We start from the raw sequence: 13,526 nt of genomic DNA, 5'->3' as shown, positions 1-13,526 counted from the left end.
GTTTTCATGAAAAGGTACGGCAATAAAAACTGGCTTGGCAACAAAAAGGGGACAAAACAGCAATTTACAAAAAGCAATCTGTTCACCTGAGTGCCTTTTCATTTTGTTTTGTTTCAGGACTGTGTGGAGGAAAAAAACAACAAAAAACTTCAAGGTTTACTTTAGCCATTTCTACGCCTGCTTTCGCTGACGTATTTCAATCTCGTTTCGTGTTTGGAGAAGGATTGTTCTTGGGGAAGGTCAGTGAGGTAAACGAGGTTACGACCCAAACCCAGGACGGTTGCGTGCTCATCCTGTCGGTCGGGCAGCTGAGCCGACACCCCTCCCTCACCCTCCTGCCTCCTCGTCGGGGATTGAGAGCGATTACATCGCCGTGTCACTCGGTCAGTGGGATAAAAACCATGAAAAACAGCTTCAATCAATCTCCAGTAGGATATTTTATCTCCTATTTTGTCTTCCTGTCTAATGAGTAATGGCTGATTGAAAACACTGCAGCACAATTTAAGACAAATGGGGAGGAATATTGAGGTAAATAAATACATTTGAGAACCATTTATAATGTACTATTACACATGCAAACCTAAGAGAAAGTTTTAAAAAAAAACACACAAGCTTGATTGACAGCACTAAGACCCTCCTCCTGGCTCTGATTGCTTGTTTCCGACCACAAGGAGGAGCCAGAGGAGATCCATTTTCTCACAGATTGTATGTCTCTTAGAGATTGTGACAGTTTAAAAAATATATATGTCTATAAAAGTTACATACTTTCGCTTTAATGTGCCATTTTTTTTTCTTTTGCAAAGGTATGGGACAATATTTAGTGATTTTGGTCTCTGTCAGGATCTCCTGTTGCCAATTTCAAAACATCTAGCCAAGCTCAAGTTGGAGCTGAAAAGCACACTGGCAGGAGTCACAACGTCTGCGTGAAACACTCAAAGCAAGCCAAGACCAGGGGATTTCTGCAGCCTTTAGTTTTACTGCCAGGTTTAGTATCTAGGCAACAATATGCTCAACTAATAATGCTGCTGCACGAGTTCACAACTTACTCTACTGGGAGAGTTGTGATTCAGTTAGCGGATCGTCGTTTTATCTCAGGATTGATTTATTTTGATCTGATTGTTTAGCTCTAATTTTGGAAGTCGATCTCTGTTTCTGCAATTATTCTGTTGATCTGTGTTAGTGCGTAATTTCTTGGTATTACAAGCCCAATAACCCCCATTTTAAGTGAGACCGGTCTTGTCCCTTGTCGTTTTCAGAGAAGAAACCCTCTCGGGTTTAAAGGTCTCCTCTCTCGTAACAGTATTGGTGCTGATTGTCCTGAACAGCAGCAGATTGTTCTGGAACTTGTTGCTCAGACGGAGGACTTCACGAGTCTCATCATGTCGGGAAGCAATGAGCCACTCAGGCTCAATAACAACGTTTAGGAGGAATGCGGCTCCGAAAACTTGCTTACTGGTCTGAAAGTGTAAATGTTTATGCAATGCGAATCGACGCATTCCTGTGACTGTCAGCTCCTTTATGATGGGAAAATATGTATTTAGAAAGATTTGGGTTGCAGAGTTTGCTTTCAAAAATCCCTCGTTAGTAACTTTGTTTTTAAAGCTTACTATGTGCTTTAGGAAGGCGTAACAAACCGTATGAAGATAACGTGGAAACCAAATATTTACTCTTTTATACTGTGCATAAAAAGATGAATCATAACTTTTTTCTGACATCAAATCAGACTCAGTGTTTTCTATTTTAGGTTAGATATGGTTATCAAAATCAAAAGTACAAACATAAATATACATATATTACTTTCTTTAAGGCTGCATATATTTAGTGCTAGAGTTGCCTCTTAAGCTGAACTGCAAAGGTTGGATGTTTTTGGATGTCCTTCCTCTTTCTATAAAACATTGAGAATTAACTTAAAAATCATAAACCTTGTATATTTAAAACTGCAGATCTATAACCAGATGTCCATTCCTTTCAGAGTTTTTAAGAGTTTAAGCTACTCTTTACTCACAGTCACACTTCATGCCCTGGTGGATGAGACCGTAGAGCAGAGAGCCGCAGTGATCGCAGAAGGTGGGGCTCCCATAGGTGTGGATCTTGAACTTATGCTTCGTTCTGGGATCCTAAAGTGGGACGAAAGAAGAGGAAGTGATATTGTTAATATTCAGTCAAACATCGTGATTCATTAACGCAAATTGAATCAAGGGTAAATCATTTCATCTCTCGTTTTGCACAGCGGAACTAAAACCGTGACGCTCTACGTTTGGAGAGATCGACGTCAGAATGGACGGACTGCATCGAACGCGTCGCTCTGCGGGGGATTTCAAATCGACTTGAAGTGGAAGTCAATCAATCCGGGAGAGCCGAGTGGCAAATTACAGCCGAGGAGTTTCCTCTCCTTCCTGCCTTGATCGGATCAGCAGGTGAAGAAGCTGCGGCTGATGGTTTGAATTCAAAAGCAGCAAAAAAAAAAGGAAAAATGAGTGAATTTTAATTCGGCTCACACTCTCAGCAACATGAATCATTTATAAACTCTCCTTACAAAGGAAAAGCCAACACGTTTTGTCTTTTTGGAGCCACTATACCCAGCGAAAGGCTTTGCAGAACACAATGAAAACCGTGAGAAGAGCAAAACACTGCCAGCGTCGAAAGTGGAAACGGGACTATTTTAGTTTCCGTTACAATGTCAGAAGATTGAGGCAAATGACTCATGCTGCGTATTTATTACCGTTCGTTGATAAATTGTAAATAATTGTGTTTGTATGCGAGGTAATGAAGGCCATCAAAGCCCTTCACTCATCATTTGCCTGTACTGAGCTGCTCCGGGCTTTTCGTATAAATATTTGATCAGTCAAAGTGTGAAAAAGCATTTAATGGACAGAGCTGGCACACAAACGAGTTCCTGACACATTACTCCACAAACTGCTGAGATTTCAGACCAACACAATCCTGAGCTGGACGGAAACAGATACAGGTTTTTTTTGGTTGTTTGTTTTAAATCTAATCTGAACTTTGTATGTATTTGTATTCAATATTTAGGGATAGTTGTTCAGCTCAGTTGTGTGGTGCTATTTGGTCACCAGTGTAGTAAATCTTGTTGGTCCTTCACTGAACATCTGCACATGTCAAAGTCATAACTCAGAAAATTCACTAATTAGGAGGAATCTGAAGGAGGTTTGTTCCACACGCACTGCACACCGCACTTTTCAGATTTTTACTCGGACATTAAATTGTGAAAACAAGACGATCCGTACTGTGAAATACATCAAAATATTTCACGGTGTGTTTGTAAATATTTTGCAAGGCAATATTTCTTAATCTTTAAATCCTATTTATATAATAAACTGCTTATTTTAAGCTGTAGGACCTTCCAACATGGGGAGTACATTTATTGTATCGTTTATCATTTATCGTGATAAGTTTCTTATTATGACAAGGATTTTGATTTATCGCTGAAGTAATATATTCAAATCAATGATGTTTAAAAGGAAAACTGTCAGGATTATCGAACGCATCTGACTGGTGTGAAAGAGTGACCAACTACAAACAGGCCACGAAGTTACATCGAAAAGCATACACATAAAAATAATCATGTCAAAGTTTAGGTTAACACGAGACAAAGTTACACACGACGGCAAGAGAATTTGCTCAGGTTGAGGCTTAAAAGATGACTGAGTGAGTAGCAGGTGAAGTCAATGAAAATAAAATGACAACGTTTCACACTTTTGAAAATAAACTAAGTACAGCCCTTAATCCCACTTGCATGTCCTGCATCCATTGTCAATGTAGATGATTTGGTTATTCAAATGAGGATGCGTTTAAAATGCAGAGAAATATTTAAATCCGGTAGAAACAGGCAGACATAAACAAAGATACTGAAGAACACCTGGAGGTGAAATATTTGCATTAGATCACAGGAGTGATAAGAAAGGTGAAATTAATCAGTATTATAATAAGTGACGCTCCACAACTAAGCAACATAAAAACTTAAAACATCTAAACTGAGCAGCTCTGTTCACACTTTAGGTTTGTTGAGGTGAGATGAAATGTTATTTTTCTGTAAAAACAGTATCAGTTTAAACAAGCACTGCTAACCCATCCTTAGGCAAATATTGGTGTTCAAAAGAGCTTGTGGGGTTTTTCTATGGACTATCTTAAACAAGCAGTGTCCTCCCTTTTTTATGCCTGCAAAGGAAAACACAGAATCACACTGCAAACAGAAAACACACAGAAAGGTGTGTACTAAACTAAACTAAACTAAACTAAAAAGTGAGGGATGCCAGGTAGAGTGAAGATGACTGAAGCTGCAGCACTTTCTGACTTAGCACAGCGTACACTCATTGGTGTACACTCATTGTGACATTTATAAAGTAATTCATTTTAGTGAAGCACTCTTGAATGAAGAGAATAATGAAAGCTGACTCCTTTTTAAGTGCTGCCTCGCTCACTCTCACGTTTTTAGCGCACTGTGAATCTCTATTTTTAAGTATTTAGAGAACCAATATATTTTTTCACTGTTAAAAAAAACATTTGCTGTGATCTGTATTCACTCTCCAACGTGAAACAGATTTAAACATAAAATAAGTCGGCGTGTAGGAAAACAGTGGAGCAGTGGCCACGAAAAACTTATGGCGAGCCAGATGTGGCCCCCAGGCCTTTAGTTTGTGTCGTAAACTTAACCTAAATTTGTCACATTAAAACTGCTAACGTGTAATATTTCATTGGGATTTCAGGCTGCATCATGCACACAAAGATGTGAATACTAATGAAGTGAGAGGGAAACGATGCATGGGTTTTAATTTCCTTTTTACAAACATAAATCTGAAAAGTGTGGGGTGCATTCGTATTCGCCCACCTTTTACTCTAAAATCCAGTACAAACCACTGGGCACAGAAGTCATACATTTGTGCGTCTTCTTGTGATTTCTTTTTAGGCAACTTTAATAAACAAAACAATTATAAAGACTAGAAGGGATGAAATTGTGGAAAAGTTTAAAGCAGAGACGTTGGATCTCAGCGTCTCACAGAGATGTTCAGATCTCTGCAGCGTGTTTTCAGTCACTCCTGAGGCTTCACTCCTTCACTGGACAAAGAGGAATGTTTTGTACTTCCTCCTCCCAAGTTTTCAATTCCTGCCGTCATTGTAAATTTTTTTTTTTTTTTTTGCCTTCTACGGAAACACAAAGTTGCAAAAGCCACTTAAAAGCCCAAGGACTCAAACTCTAGTACAAAAACAAGAAATGACATGACATTTCCTCAAAGCTTGGATTCAAATCATATCTATGTGCACTTCTTCTTAATTAAGGCCTGAAACAGTTCTGCTGTTTTGGCAAGAATTACGGAATTACTAAATCGAGTAGGGCCTGTATCAGATCGGACAAAGACAGAAAGGAGGACTGCAGCCTGATGGGAGAGGCAGAAAAAGACAAGACAGCAGGAGAGACTCGCATGGAGCCACAGACAGCTGATCCTGAAGGATTACACTCCTGTCTCCTCCTTCCTAACCTTTGTGTCCTCCCATCAGGGATGAATTAGTTATGGCAGCTGAGAACAATGCCGAGCTGCTGATGAACCATAAATTTCTCACAAATGCCATTTGAGCCTTTTAAGGGGGTGAAAGATGGTTTAAGGTTGGAAAACTCTGACAACATAAAGCAAGAGTGATTGCTGGTCAACTGTGCTTGAGCCTAAAGAGGTGCTTTATTCAATTCAATTCAATTCAATTCAAAAATAGTTTATTGATCCCAAAAGGAAATTAAATGTTGTTATTCTTTATCCCTACAGAAGCAGTTCAAACTATTGCGTTTGATCAGGAAACAGACAATTAAACTAAATGGATCATCTGCTAAGTGCCGTGTTGTTGTACGAGCATTAATCGGTCTAATTTTATCTGCTTAGAAGGAGATAAGAAAAGTAATGGTATTTATCCATATATACACACATTTCTTTCCCACTATCAAAATATATGTGTTGAACATATCAGACTCAGCTCCTAAGCAACGGATGGTCACCTTAAAAATATTTAAAACTAAGCATTATTTGAAAATTTAAAATGTATATATTTATGACTTGTTAGCCTAATAAACTAATATTAGAAAATACAATTTTCATATGTTTACATTTGTGTACTTAATTGGATGAGATAAAAACTATGAGTAAATAAATCCAAGAGGGTTTCCTTTAGTCACGTTGCTTATTGAGACGTTGGTAAATCTAAAAAACTAGTTTGTCGAGCTTAGCTAAGTGCCTTCAGAGCAAGATTAACCCTCAGATAGGATGTGGGTGATGAAACATTTCCGACATTCATGTCGGTTCTGAATTTATAGCATTTAAAAGCATTTCGGGTCAGAGTTCTTGTTGTTCTTGTTCTTTTGTATGGAGTTCCACCTTTAACCTACATGAACATTACACAACATGGTTTAAAGTTGTTGCTTGACTGAAGCGGCAGTCACACAATTTATTACCTCACTGTGGATGTTAGAAAGTCTAAAAAAAAACGCTTGGGTCAAAAAGTGAAAAAAATAAAGTACATTTTGTCAAGGTTCTGATGTTTCATAAAAATATATTATCTATAGTGTGAGAATATTGGGATGATGAGTGTAAAATATGAGCCTTGGGTAGCTAGCTATATATTTATCAAGCTATCTAGCTGGTTATGTAGCTAGCCATGTAGCTAGCCATATATCTATCAAGCTGTCTAGCTAGCTATGTAGCTAGCTATATATCTATCAAGCTATCTAGCTAGCTATGTTAGCTATATATCTATCAAACGGTCTAGCTAGCTATGTAACTAGCTATATAGCTATCAAGTTAAAGCTAGCCAGATATAAACTTTCTAGCTATATAGCAACAAGATAGTTTGAAAGACGTAAATATTTCTGAGAAATTAAGTCATCTATGTATGTGTTTTTATTTATGTCTTGCTTTTATGTATTTATTTATGGCTATTGTCCTTTTTGGATGTGCTGTTCTTATTGTTGTTCTGCAGTTTTGCCCCTGCTTTCTAGACTAATTTCCCACACGGGAGACTAATAAATGATCTCATCTTATCTTATTTGTCACCATCCAGTCTGACAGTACGACACTGACAGCTATTCAAATTATTCGCAAGGTTCTCTCTGGAGATTAGATGTGCTGAAGATCACACCTGTAGATGACTTTTCTTGACAGTCATTATAGACACTAGTTCTTCCATTAACACACCCTTTCTGAGAGCTGTCAGCTGTAAGTGCTTCGCCTCTCCGGCCTCTGAGTCCATCTGGGGACTTCAAGGTGGGAAAAAAAGATTCTTTCAGATGAACAATTGAAAAAGAACACCAAAAATAAGAATGAGTCAACGTAAGAAAATGCCAAGTGGTGATTCAAAGGGATGCTACATGCTCGGTGAATGACGTGGAAGGGAGGATGAGAATAGACGGATGAAGAACATGAGAATGTTTTCATCATAATTAGATAATAGGCAATGTTTCAATGTTTGTTTAAGGATTTGATTGGGGTAATATCCAGCTTAGTCAACAAAAAGAACATCTGTGAGTAAGGTGTCAGTCTGACAGAAGAAGAGAGAAAATGAAATATGACTAACACCACTTCATAATAAGGTTCAGTGACTTCTCACAAAATTAATTACTATTTTTTATATATATATTAGGAACAACTTCCATTGGCTATTTCTCTGGTCAGTCTCAGTGTAACCCTTAGTGTTTCTTTTCATTCTTCATCTTAGTAAACTCAGAAAAGATGTGAATACAGGTTGAAGCAAAAAAACAAAAGATAAATGACACAGCAAACCAGATCAGAAGATTCAAAGCACCCAGACGGTAACGATGAAACAGAAGCAGAAGCACGGGGGGTCAGCACAATGGTGCTGGTTAATTAGCCAGGCTCTCCAGTCCAGCCTAATTAGATGCAGTGATCCATCCAGCTCCTGTTAATGAACAGCTTGGCAGAGTGAAGGTGTGCAGGGTTTCCCTAAAGATTGTAGTGGAGCAAAGGTGGACGACGTGAACATCGTGAGTCATCCTTTATTTAGTTTACTTGTGTTATTGCCGTAAAAAGTTAAATAAGAAAAAAACTTCAGGGGGATTCTCAGTGCTATTGCAATCAATGAACATTCCCCCCCCCCACACTTTTCAGTTCCCAGTCAAGGTTTTACACCAGCTGAATAACACAAGAGTCCATATTCAAGTCGCTCTCAAACATCATCCTGCCTCTGACGTTTGTGTGTTGAAACACCCAGCTGAGGTCTGCGGGTCAAAACTTGACACTGTTCTGCCAAACATCAAATCCTGGTGGTGGTGTTGCTTTTTGCAGAAGCAACTTGTCTTGTTTTGTCTTATGTCCATACTTAATGGGCTCTCTGACCACCTTGGGCTGAAAGTTCAAAGCTCTAGACACAGTTTATGGGTTTGTCCAAGTGGCCAAAATACTACTAGATGAATTAATAATATATATATATATATATATATATATATATATATATATATATATATATATATATATATATATATATATATATATATATATATATATCAGTGCAGAGTTTCTCTCCATCATGTACAACCACAGCTTTCAAAATATGCTGGTGAGGTAATAAAAGTGGTGTTGAGTATTTTTCCTAGCATGAGTATCAAGTTTGAAATGTTATCTTTATCTTCCTTATCTATTGTGACACTGGCGAAATTTCAGATTAGTAAAAAGGTCACTCATTACACACAAGCACTGAACAAGCATAACAATTCAACTTGTTCTTATTCTTCATTTTTATTTGCAGGTATATAAAAAAAAACATAAGACAGTCGTGAACACTTCAGGCAATACATTCAAACAGAAAAAGATCAACCTGGTGTGAAATGTGCAGCCAGACAAGAGAAGGGGGCGAGCGCGAAATGAGACACTCTGATTAATTTCCGTTAATCTCGGTCATATTTTCTTATTCGCTCGTCTCCTTCATACAGGACTGGAAAATAAATTGCCACGCTGATTACCGGGGATGGAAATGTTAACAATCGGCATCGGATGATTATTGACCAACACTAGGCGACACTTTCATCCCGTGCTCGCTCGATACCTCGCTCTCTGCTCTCCTCTCTCTTTTACCCGTCATCCCTCACCAGGAGGGTGACATTTGAATTGGAGGTGGCAGGAAGCTCCTCCCTTCACCAGATTCTGAGTCACCCTGTCTTGCGGTTTAAATGAGAAACTGCAGAACAAAGCACCTCTTCATGTGAGCCGTCTAAAAGTTGACAGTTGACACCAGAAATGATGTTTACGATGTAGAAATTTGGCTCCTGAAAATCTGAAAATGCAATAAAGGTTTGTTTTTTTTTTGACTGAGCTCTTCACAGAAACCCTCTGCACACCAATGAAATTGATAAATGAATACCATAAGAGCCTTTGTGCAGTGCAGTGTTGGTTTAGGAGTTCAAGCAGCACTTTTATAAATGTAAAAAAAGAAAAACATTCAACCATCCATTTTATTTAATTTTACTCCATTTAAAAGTCAAACTTGATCATTTGAAAACAATAAACTCGACCAAAATAGTCGCATGGTTTTGTATACACTTGTACTGGTGTCAGTTTCCAAAGGAAGAAACAAATTAAGCTATTGATTTACGCTGTCATGCTTTTGATGGGATCTTTTAGTATCTAATAGTTCAATCAATGCCAAGTCAAATCTACTTAATGTTGACAGGGAGCTGATACTTTAGTACCTTAGAAATTTGGCAAATTAAACTTTTCCTTTTGCATTAATCATGAACATACATTTAGTTTATCTACTAGCCTAACTTTGTGTTTGAGGGTTTTCAACAAAGGATAAACATAAACAAAGGATACAAAATAACTATTGCTCCAAATACAATACAAACAGCGATCCTGGCCATTGACTTCCTATGCATTTCCAACTGAGTCTCATCTCGCTTCACAGCTCAGTGTGGGCTTTCTCCCATTCACTTGGATTCCTCTGGTAGAATTTCAACCGGGCCAATCAGTGAAAAGAAGGGGAAGTTGTGAACAATGATGTCAATAATTGTGGTCTGCTTGCATTTTTAGCAAAGGCAGCACAGGAAGTGAACGAAGCCATTCAATCCGTGTTGACCAAATATTGAATTAACATCAACAGCCGCCTCATTTATGGCACTTCTCTCTTCAGAGGGGAGGACGGTTGTTTACAGCACAGGCAATTTTCCGGTCAGCTTCCCAGCGACGACTGGGGCATTACACACGGCAATGGCCAAAAGTTAGCAGTTGGGTAAAATTTAAAACCTCGGCATCTTCCACGTTGCCAGAAAAGCAAAACATAGAAGACAGGGTTGGTTTTTACCAAGCTAACATACAATATATTGTGCATTACATCAAAAAGTCAACTTTAGACTTTACTAGGTGGATCCTGGTTTCAAATTACTCCTGTGAAGTAGACATGCTCCTTGTATTAAATTTAAGGACCAGCAAACGTGTTAAGTGGCTAACTAAACAGCTACTTGGAGGATTGAAATATGCCTCTGGATCTGTTATGTAACGTCCCTTCTCAGCAAAAAGGATTAGTCTTCTCCTTGACAAAGAGATATCCAAAGCCAATTAGCACCCCGTATGGAGACCCACGACACCATCGGCAATGCACAGACACACTGAGGCATATAATCAATTTGATCACCGGTTACCCAAACATCTACAGCTGTGGAGAATGCCAGAACAGTTAGAGAATAACAAGACATCTTTTTCTCTTTTCTTTCTATTTTCCCTCAATCCTCATGTGTGATATCCTTGTTAAAAGTTATTTAATACAGTATTTGCACAAAAAACTTCATCTAAAACACAGTTTTATCCCAAATACACTACAGAGTAACCCATTCTCCACATTACCGATCATGTGAGCAAATGTAAACCCTTTGACTTCAACCGTACAAATCTACCAAATTTACATTATTAATATTTTGAATGGGTTTTAAAGTTTGTGGTATCTGTTTAAAAATCCTTAAACAACCTTTAGAGCTAATGGAGACTAAAGATCATTGCACCTGTTATAGACCCGGGATACAATTTTAGAACTGACATTGAGTGGTGAACATTGTGGGAAAGATTTAGCAGACAACAATACGGAGCGATCATTCACCCAGATGTGTGCGGTTAGGCTTGGCAAGCGTACTATTTTTAGCATATAAATCACCAGTGTTGGCCTTTCGCTAAGCCGCTGAGTGCTTGAGGGGTGGTACGGGGTGGGGATAGGTTGCCAACGCGATTCACAGGGTTTACCTTGCGGATCTGTTAACATATCTGTCCGCTACTGGCGCTGCACCCTCGCTGACTTTCTGATAGGCTTTAAATGAATAACGCCTACAACACTGTGATGCTAGCTTACCAAAGCACTCAATGGGTTTCCTGTGTTCTATTAGAGAAAAGTTTCAAAATTCATCACTTTATGCGGGTAAACTTCAAATCCATATCAACAAATTCGACAAACAGCTAAAAGTGACTTTGCCTTGAGTTTAAACCTCATTGGATCCTCATTTCAGAGCATTGTGGGAAGTCTGAGGATACATTTCAAATGATTAAACTTCGAATCTGTTTTCAGTGAAGTAGGCAGAAGATAATGGAAGAAATTATTCAAAACACCTTAGAGTGAGCAATACGTTACATTAAACACAAAGCATTGTTTTTTTTTTTTTTAGGAAAAAGAAAATCAAACACTAATAATAACAAAAATCAGTATCTGTTCAAACAAATACTTGTTTAGCTTTTTGCTGTTTGTTCCAAACAATTTCCAAAACATGCTAGGACTAGAAGTCTTCAAGATATTTTGAATCAGAATCACCACAACATCGGTACGTGTAAAATCAAAGGCACCAAGAACTGCTTGGATGCAATATTATGCTCTCCTGTATTTTGAGCGACATGACGTCGACTTTGCCTGTCTGGAATATATTTGGCCTTTTGAAATGACTTTCCCCGTCTCTGACACTCACACCTGGTACAGATTTTAGTGACAGAGACGCTGCAGTTTGAGCGGCCGAGACACTGTGATGACTGAAAGAATGAAAAGGAGTGACGAAAATGTGGCTTATCTGCAATAGATGCCATCTCTGAAATATTAATCAATAATATTGCAGCTGCACATTGATCCTGTGGGAACTGCTGTCATCAATTTCTGCCATTTATTGGTCGTCTCCATCTGAGCTACAGCTTCAAACTGAACCTGATGTGGACGACACACTTGCTTCTGTATCCAACAAAGAAAGTTGTGAAAGTTTTACTAAATTTTCAAAGGCCAAAGTGATCTTGAAAGTAGAAGTGTCACTTCCGATACGATACCGATATTGCATCTTTGAGTATTGGCCGATACCGATGCTGGTACTGATATTGACCCAATACGATATAAGAACAACTTGTACGAACTTTTATTACTCATTTTGTAGTTTTTAAGGCTTGATAAAGTGATATTTCTCAGAGAAAAGTAGTCAACAACAGATATGAGAACAACTGACCCATTTATAATTAACACATGGGTCAGTGTGTGTGGGATACAAATGCTGATGCACAGAAATTCTGGAGCGGACAAAATGCTGGAGCGGAGTGCTTTTATCTGCGTATTTATATCAGAGATTTTAGATGCAGGTTGATATAATCCGATACTTGTCTTCTTGTCTGATGTTGAGCCGATTTACCAGATCGGGACAGAAATACTTAAAAATAAAAGTAATTCCAGTTGAGTAAAGCAAATGAGGCGTTTTGGATGCTGTAACGTTGCATAGACACACAAAAGCAACGCAAGTACCATAGATGAATATGTTAAAATATGAAATTTTAAACTTGACAAACTGATGACATAAAATTTTTTTCCTTGACGTCCCACTTATGACTGTCCTAAAGCCTTTTTTTGAATACAATATTTGACACATTGTATTTTTGTCGTATGCAAAAAAGAGAAAAGATTTAAACTATTGGAAAATTAAATTGTTTTGTGGAGGACCACAACTGTGTTTATATCATTCAGCTAATTGTAAAATTCATGTCAAATTGTCTTCAGCAAAAGATCTGAAGGAGGCAAAATCTGAGACTCGCTGAAATCCTGAAAGGATTAGGAGCCTGTGGACAAACTTCCCCTCCTCTTCACTTCTCACAGCTGGAGAAAGCTGAGCTCCAAGCTGATGAGGCGCTTCCCTGTCCGACGGCCATATTGTTAATTTGCAGACGCTGGCTCATTAGCAGAAACACGCATACATGCTGTGCATGACATCGTCAAGGTCAGAGGAGGGCAGGAGGAGCTGTCACAGCTGTCACCCTGGCTGGAGGGTGAAGCCACTGTTTACCAGCGCCGATGCCAAGGTTTCCTCCGTTTGGTCGGGCTACCGACTCCGGAGACAAGAATTAATTGGCTCATCAGACACGGGCCATCTGGCAGGTACTTAATAATGAAAATACCTTCACAACCTGTTCCAAAAGTCAAATCCAATTGTAAACACCTTGGCAGCACTGTTCCTCCTGCGATAAGTTAAGAGCTTAGTGGGTCAGCTCTGTGATCCACAGCGCTTACTCTGT

General features: G+C 38.6%; 1 protein-coding gene across 1 annotated transcript in view; it reads right to left on the bottom strand.

Moving 5' to 3' along the window:
* The window catches only part of prkcaa (protein kinase C, alpha, a), a 135,403-nt gene that overhangs the window by 59,527 nt on the left and 62,350 nt on the right, over nt 1-13,526 (bottom strand). The window contains exon 4 of the mRNA XM_014997820.2: nt 2,006-2,117. Within this exon, the coding sequence (XP_014853306.2) occupies nt 2,006-2,117 (112 nt within the window). The remainder of the gene's footprint in view (nt 1-2,005; nt 2,118-13,526) is intronic.

The sequence above is a fragment of the Poecilia mexicana genome, unplaced genomic scaffold, assembly GCF_051168715.1.
Source record: "Poecilia mexicana isolate PSO_F unplaced genomic scaffold, ASM5116871v1 scaffold_2, whole genome shotgun sequence".
Classification (NCBI taxonomy): Eukaryota; Metazoa; Chordata; class Actinopteri; order Cyprinodontiformes; family Poeciliidae; genus Poecilia; species Poecilia mexicana.
The sequence above is the reverse complement of the archived record's forward strand: the minus strand, read 5'-3'. Positions and strand labels throughout refer to the sequence as shown.